The sequence below is a fragment of the Sarcophilus harrisii genome, chromosome 3, assembly GCF_902635505.1.
Source record: "Sarcophilus harrisii chromosome 3, mSarHar1.11, whole genome shotgun sequence".
In the NCBI taxonomy this organism is placed as follows: Eukaryota; Metazoa; Chordata; class Mammalia; order Dasyuromorphia; family Dasyuridae; genus Sarcophilus; species Sarcophilus harrisii.
In genome coordinates, this window is record NC_045428.1 from 609,103,908 (window position 1) to 609,112,080 (window position 8,173).

An 8,173-nucleotide genomic window follows, 5' to 3' on the forward strand; every position below is an offset into this window, starting at 1 on the left:
TGGACTCTGGGGGACAGAAACAGGGAATAGGTGGATTGATTAGGGAGGAAACGGGCAAAGACAAGGGCTGTTCAGAGGGGGGCCAGACAGCAAGAAGATAAGGGTGACAAACCACGGGGACCGTGCAAGGAGACAGAGGGACCCAGAGTGTGGAGGGCCCGCGCCCGAGGGGCCAGAGCAGTAGCACTTTCGCGACATGGAGAGGACGACAAAGATGGGGAGCAGCCGGAGGGCCAGGGCCAGAGGAAGGGAGGGGGCAGGGTTGGGCCGTTCTCTGGGCCAAGGCAGGGTCAGACAAGTAACAGAAAGTGAACAGAAATGGCAAAGACGGGGAGGCCAATGGCAAAGGAACAGGACAGGGAGGTCAATGGCGGAGGGAGAAAGGGATAGACAGGAAGTCGGGACAGGGGGAAGGGAAGGGACCCAGAGAAAAGGTGGACAGATGGGGGAAGAGAAAGTTTAGACAGATGGGGAGCTGGGAGGCACTAGACCAAAGACTCGGAAAGAGGCGATGGCCGAGGAAGCGGAGGAAAAGGCGAGACAGATAGAGGGGAGGGGACAGGCAGGACCCGCACAGAGGGGTTAAGGTTGCAAAAAGCGGCCGGGGAAGGCTGGGCAGATGGACACAAGGGCCGGGCAGGACGGGCAGGGCCGGCCAGGGGGGCTTGGAGGGGACACTGACCGCCGGGAGTAAGATACGGGGGAAACAGGCGAGGAGACCAGCGAGGGAACGGCAGGGACAGCGGAGAGGGATGACCGCAGACGGAGATGGGGGATGGACAGCCTGGGAGCCAGCCGAGGAGAGACAGAGAGAGGGAGCGAGAGGGGTGTGCAGACCGGGAGGGAGCGGAGGGGACCGAGGGAGGGCGGCGGGATCCCGGGGGCGCTCACCTTGTCCTTATTCCTGCCGAGTCCTAGGGGGCATTCGGGGCGGGCGGGAAGAGCCCATTGGGGAGAGCGGAGGGGAGACGACCCCCCCCAGCCCGGTCCCCCACGTTCTGGGAGATGCCACAGGACCTGGGGGAGGGAGGAGAAGGGAGCCTCAGCCCGGCTCTGTGCTCACGCGGCAGCCGCGGACGGGAGGGAGCCTTCTCCTCCGCAGAGCTCCTCGGCCCGCCAGCTCGCTAACCTCCGCCGGGATAGCGAGTGCCCCGCACCCCCAATCGGCCCGCAGCCCGCGGCCCCCTTCCCGGGATCGGGATCGGGGACTCCATTTCCCAGCAGGCCCCGGGGTTCTGGGCCAGGCGAGTGGGGGCAGTCCGGCCCCGAGGCCTACTGGGAAATGGAGTTTGCATTGCCTCCAGGGTTGCCTCGCCGGGCTGGGAGCCTGGGCTGGGGCTGGCGGGCGGCGAGCCCGAGAAGCACCTGGGATTCCGAGGCTGTGCCGGCCCGCGGCCCAGGGGGACCGAGGACGCCCGGGGGCTGGAGGCGCCCGCCCCTCCCCCAGGTAGGGGGGAAGCCCCGGGAGGGGTCGCCCCCCCCCCCCCCCCCCGCCCCTCCGCCACTCGGCCCCGGCCCTGGCAGGACCCGCGGAGGCGGGGGGGGGTGGGGCGGCAGCGCGGGGACACTCACCCGGAGCCGGAGCCGGAGCCGGAGCCGCCACCGCCGCAGCCGCCGCCGCAGCCCCGGCCCGGCTCCGCCCCCGCCCCCCTAGCCCGCAGGTTGGCGGCTCCGCCCCCAGCCCCCCGCCCCAGCCTCAGCCCGAGGATCGGACCCCGGCCTCCCGGCCCCACCCCTCCTCTGCGGGGACCCCGGCGTACTGCCCTCCCCTACCGGCATTGCCCCCCCCCCGCCCCCGCCCCTCAGGTACCCTGGCTCCTCAGTCTTTCCTCCCCTTCCCCCCAAGGACCCAGGAGTTCTCGCCCCCCCCCCCCCAAGGGAGCCAGGCGTCTTCCTGCCTTAACCGAGTTCTCGAACTAAACCGGTTTCCCCTCAGAGACCCAGGCCTCGGAGCCTGCCCTGGAACCTGGGGCAGCCAGACAGCAGTCAGTGCTCCCGCCGCTGCCCCCTGCCCATGCACGTGCTCCGAGGACTGGAAACTCAGCCGAGAAATCGCCTACTGTGTGCCAAGCACCGTCCTAAGTGCTGAAACGCCAAAGCCAGACCCCCCTCACCATGCTGGTTCCCCCCTCCCAGACCATCCTGGTTCCCCCTCCCAGACCATCCTGGTTCCCCCCTCCCAGACCATCCTGGTTCCCCCTCCAGATCATTCTGGTTCCCCCTCCCAGACCATCCTGGTTCCCCCCCAGATCATTCCTGGTCTCCCCCAGACCATCCCGGTTCTCCTCCCCCCCACCATCATTCTGGTTCCCCCCCCAGATCATTCTGGTTCCCCCCCCCACACACACACACACCATCCTGGTTCTCAAAGAGCTCACATCTTCTTGGGCCCAGATTCTCCTCCTTTCTCCTCCTTCCAGTTAAGGCCTCGAAGCCTGGCCCACTGACCCAGCTCTCCCTGCTCACCCTGAACTTCCGGGACTGTGTCTCGGCCTGGTGGGTAGAGGGCTCCTAGGACACAAACCCTGAGGGACCTGGGGTGGTGGAGAGGAGGGGAGGTCAGAGGAGAGAGGATGGGAAGCCATAGAGCGAGGGGTGGGCCAGGGAGAGAGAAAGCTAGAGACCAGGCTGGAGAGGAAGGGGAGAGAGGAAGTCAAAGTCCTAGATTGGGGAGGGGGGGAAGATAGGAAGCTAGAGACTGGGGGGTGTGGTGGGGGCCTAAGTCAGGGACTAGATGGGGGTGGGGAGAGGAGGTAGGAAACAAGAGAGCTAGACTGTGGGGGCCTGTCCGGGGGCCTGCCTCAGTCCTCTCGGAGACCTTTACTTTCTTCTCATCGTATGGGAACAACCAACCTGTCCCACACTTCCCATGGCTGTTGTGGGGACCAGATAGGTGTGCCTAAGGAGGGGGACGTGTAATCCCAGCTGCCATCTCTAGGGAGTTTAAGGTAGAAAACTTTTTTCACACATACCCCCATCAGCCCCATGAGGGAGGAAAATAGTGCAGAATAATTGCTATCCCCATTTTACAGGTGAGAAAACTGAGGTTCCTTGAGAGGGAAAGGACTCATCCAGAGTCACACAGCTGGGGTCAGAGCAGGGACTGGAACTCGTGCCTTTCAAACTTTAAGACTGACACGTGGGTGGTGTCAGAGACTCAGAGACACAGCAGGCAGAGAAACCCAGAGGGACGAACATAGAGACTCCTGTGTACATAGAGACAGTTGAAGAAACATTTGTGTACACAAAAACCAGCCTGCAGAGAGAGCAAAGGAACAGAAGAGGAGATCCGGCCGCTCAGGGAGAATTCGGAGGTTTGCTTAGACCCACAAACTTCCCTGCCACTGAGGCAGGGCTCGCTCAGAAACATCCTCTCAGACAAAAGCATATTCACACACACACTCACACAATCACACACACACTCAGACACACACTCAAACACACTCACACAAACACAATCACAGACACACTCACATACACAAACACACACACACTCAGACACACCCCTAGAAACAGCCGAGGTCCAGACGCTGATAATCCCATAAACAGACACAGCTGGAGATTCAGGTGGCTCACACGGCCTCAGACAGCCTGGGCCACTCGCAGCCCCGTGGCCTGGTGGTCAGGGTGCTGGCTTACCCGGGCACCTCTGACACCATTTCTGTACTGAGGGAAATGCTGAATGGCACAGACTGGGCCAGGGACAGGGAGGGCGGTAGAAGGAAAAAGGAATCGTGGCAATCGACGATAGGAATATGGGGACAGTGAGGTGTACCCAAAGAAGGAGAGGGAGAAATGGAGCCCCAGATGGTGAGACCTAGAGCTTAGAGAGCAAGGGAAGGGCTGGAGAAGGAAGAGAGAACCCCATACACAGGCAGGAGTGAGCTGGGGACATGGTGGGGAGAGAGAGAGAGAGAGAGAGAGAGAGAGAGAGAGAGAGAGAGAGAGAGAGAGAGAGAGAGACAGAGAGAGAGACAGAGAGAGACACAGAGAGAGACACAGAGAGAGACACAGAGAGAGAGATATAGAGAAAATGGGGCAGGGGACTATTTATGAAGAATTATGTGTGGACAGGAGGTAAAAAATAAGCAATATATCAGAATGACATAGTTTATAAGATGGTGGAGAACAAGAGAAAGACAAAGGGGGCAGCCAGGTGGTGCAGTGGATAGAGCACCAGCCCTGAAGTCAGGAGGACCTAAGGTCAAATCTAGCTTCAGACACTTCCTAGCAAGTCACTTAACCCCAACTGCCTCAGAAAAAAAAAGACACCAAGGAGAAGAGACACAGAGTTAGACCCACACAGAACCCCAAAGGAGGAAGCTGGAGATAGAAGGCACTGAAGGACAGAGACTAAGAGACATAATTGAAAAGAGTCAGAGACATAGGGCTATGGAAGGCCCAGGGATGGGTCAGCAGTGGAGAGAGAAAAACAAGGTCCCCAAACCAGGCTCAAAGAATGAAGTGGGCAGAATCAGAACAACAACTCACACTCACACTGACACACACACTCTCACACTCACACTGACACACACACTCTCACACTCACACACACACTCACGCACTCACAATGACACACTCACACTCACACTGACACACACTCTCTCACACACACACACTGACACACACGCACACACACCCCCCCTTCCAGAGATAATTGTAGAGTCCTAGTGAGTAGAGAGAAATTGGGGATGGTAAGGGGAGACAGAAGTAGAGGCTGAGGGAGAAAGGCCAAGATCCAGAAAAGCTAAATAAGAACAACACAATTAGGGCAGAGGCGAAGAGAGCCACGGTTTGGGAAACTAGACCCAGACCCAGACCAGAGAAAGTCCGACAGACTGGGAAGACACAGACCCCCATTGTTCCCTGGGGTGTGTGACTCGTAGAAACCCTGGCCCAGCTGCCTCAGAGGTTCTAGTTTTGATCAGTCTTTGGGGACAGCAGAGGCTTTCACCTCTGGTCCTTTCTTCCTTTCTGGAGGCTGTCTAGGCTCCCAGCTCCCCCAGTCTTTGGGGACAGCACCAGAGAGGGCATGAAGTGACCGGATGACTGACTTAGGGGTCTGCCTCCACTTCAGGGGCTCGGACAATCTATTCCCGAGTTCCTAGCTTCCCTTTGGGACCTAGGTATCCAGGTGCTCCAGCCTGCCCCTCCCCCCTCCATTAGAATCTATTTTCTGTTTGAATCTTTTCTGTTTGTTTATTTCTGAGTGAGATGGGAGTGATGGGAGAGACAAAGAGGCATGGGAAGAGATGGAGTAACATAGAGAAAGATGAGGAGAGATGAAGAGAGATGGGGAAAGATGGAGAGATGAGGAAAGATGGGGGAGAGAGGGTCTAAAGGGGAAGAGAGGAGAGAGAAAGAGAGATGACTGAAATGACGGAAAGAAATGAGAAAAACATGGAGGAAAAGGAGGGTCAAAGATGAAAAAGGGAAAAAGGGAGAGAGAAATAGAAGGAAGGTAGAGAAAATGGAAAAAGTGGAGAGGGAAGAAAATGAGGGGAAGGGGAAATAACACGGGAGAGATAGGATGAGACCAGACAAATCCAGAGGGTGGGGGGGGGGAAGAGATGGGTGTCTCACTGAGGCAGGAGAGCCAGTGCCCCATGTAGATTCCCATCCAAGGGGGCCCCTCCGGGCTGTACTGTCCCTGCCTTCTGTCAGGTCTTGGGAGGATTGATTGGGTCGGGGCCGGGGCCCTCCGTGACCTCTCTTTCTCCCCACCATTATCCACAGATGCAGCAGCAGCAGTCACCACCACAGCAGCAGCCGCAGCCGCAGCCCCCCCAGCAGCCGGAGCCGGAGCCGGAGCCGCAGCCGCGGCCGCCGTCATCGCAGGAGCAGGAGTCCCCCCCGCAGCGGCAGTCACCACCACCGCAGCAGCAGCAGCAGGAAGGTGAGTCCTCGGGCTGCTGGGAGACTGGTAAGGGGGCTGCTTTTAGACGGGATTAGACGGGAGCGCAAGGGAAAACGGAAATGGTCGGGAGGGACCCATCAGCCTCGGCTCTGTCTCTAGGAGCGGGGCCACTGCTCATGGATCTGGAGACGCCAGAAGACATTCAGGTCCGGAGCCTGGGCAGAACCATCAAATCTTCGTGAGTTGCAGGGCCTCTGACCTGAACCTTGGGATGTCTGGGTCTGGCCCCGGCTCTGGCTTTCTAGTCCCTGCCTTTTGTCCCAACGCGGGGAGCCCCCCTTCTGACCACCGCCCACCGAGGCCCCGACTGGTCCCCGACGTCTGCCCGAGCCGAGTTGCCACTTTTGATCCTTGACCTTTTCTCCCTCCATCCCCTTCCACCAAACTTCCCAGGAAGCTTCAGGTTCGTCAGATCCTAGCGGAGTATGAGGCTCTGGACCGGGAGCTCCCATGCATCCGAAAGTTCCCCAGCCCGCCCCCCGCCCAGCCCCTCTGCTTGTGCATGGAGACTGCGGTGAGCCTCATCTCTCTTTGATCCCCATGCCCCCCTGCTGCCCCCCCGCTGGCCCCGGGAGCCCCACCTCGGACCCAGGACCTCTAGCAGAGGGAGAGCTCCCGGTAAAGAAAGGGGGCGGGCCTTCGGCAGCCCGCCCACAAGGAGCTGGTGCCGCTTTGGAGTGCCCCGGTGCCCCCCGCTCCCTAGCCTGAGGACCACCACCTGGATTGCTGGAACGCCCTGGAGGGGGAGGCCCAGGCCCAGAGAGTGGGCGCGGAAGCATCCGCACGAACATGAACGTTTTCGGGACTGGGGCGCAAGGAAGGGGGTGACTTCGCCCAGGAGCCGGGGGAGGAGCGGAGGGGGGAGGACTTTCGACCCCTTGACCGACGGAAGAGATAGGTGACCCCGGTTGAGGAAGGACTCGTTAACCCGGGATGGCCGGGCGGAAGGGACCGCCCCTTTCCCACGCCAGGAGGGGACACCTTGGCCAAAGACAGAGAGATTCTGGGAGGGAGGGACCCTGGGGCGAAGCTGTGAGGAGCGGTCAAAGGGGCCCCGGCCGGGGATTCCGGACAAGGGCCGGGCCCCACGTCCAGAGAGGGCCCCCAGCAGGGGGGCTGCCCCAAGGAGGGGACCTAGCATTTCCAAGGGGAGACTGAGGCCCACACCTGGGACCTTCTGCCCCCCTTAAAGGGGCGGAGACCCCTGGGGGACGAGGGGAGCAGACTTGGGGGGCCGGGGAGGGATAACCAGTGACGGGGGACCCCCGGCGGAGCCGGGACGGACCTGGGACGGAGACCCCTGGGAGGGCAGCGGGGAGCCTGAGCCCCCGTCCCCGGGCCTGAGAACCCCGGCCTGGAGGCCCGTCGGTCCACACACGCGGGGGCAGGGGACCCCCCGGGGGGGGGAGGGGCAGGCAGCCGGGGACCGTCCGGCGGGCTGAGGGGGGGGGCCAAGGGGGCCTCCCCGCAGCCACGCCCTCCCGCCGCAGGTGGCTCATCACGGTCACGGACTTCCAGACCCGCTCGCGCCTGCTGCGCTCCGGGCTCCGGCCCCGCGGGATCCCCCACCCCCTGGCGCGCCACGACGAACTCCTGCTCGGAGACTACCGCCTGCACCTGCGCCGAGCCCTGGCCCGACGGCGCATGCTCGAAGCCCTGGGGGCGGGACCCACCGAGGAAGACTGAGGGCGGAGACACGCCTGCGCACTCGTCCCGAGGGGGGGGTCTCGGGAGGAGTGAGCGGCGGGGCGGGGCGGGGCTTGAGGGGGCGGGGCCTCCCTAGAAAGAGGCGGTGAGGGCTTGAGGGGAGGGTGGATACTGTAAGTTTAATTATAAAGAATGAGCCGGTACAAAAAGCCATTTCTTTGCAAAACGGGAGGGGAGGGACCCCCCCCGCCCAGCCCCGCCCCCCCCCGCAGTGGCCCGGCCCGGGACGTTTCCCCGACCCCGGCCCCGGAGAGAGGCGTGGAAAGAAGCGGGCTCGGGCCGTGGAGAGCCTCGAGCCCCCCACCCCGTCCTGGCCGCCAGGGGAGGCTAGGCCGAGAAGGGGCGCGGCCCGGGGCGCAGCTTGAGGGGAACCGCCCATGCACGCTCCCCCTCCCTGCCCGCCCCGCCCCCCCCCGGAACCCCAGGGCCTGCCCCCGCCCCACCCCCCGCCCCCACCCTTTGGAAGACAATTCTTCGGGGTTTGATTTGAGCTTTTTTTTTTTTTGTGGGTTTTTGCTTTTTTCTTTGATACCCTCCCCGCGCTCGGAC

The 8,173-nt window shown here is 61.8% G+C and overlaps 1 protein-coding gene across 1 annotated transcript; it reads left to right on the top strand.

Moving 5' to 3' along the window:
• Nucleotides 1-2,342: 2,342 nt before the first annotated feature.
• Nucleotides 2,343-7,767, top strand: C3H19orf81 (chromosome 3 C19orf81 homolog). Its single transcript, XM_031964106.1, is given in 8 exon segments — nt 2,343-2,496; nt 5,737-5,896; nt 6,017-6,095; nt 6,311-6,431; nt 6,621-6,663; nt 6,666-6,741; nt 6,810-6,815; nt 7,408-7,767. Coding segments are annotated over 7 exon segments (681 nt in total). The 5' UTR covers nt 2,343-2,496; the 3' UTR covers nt 7,604-7,767.
• The last annotated feature ends 406 nt before the right edge of the window (nt 7,768-8,173 follow it).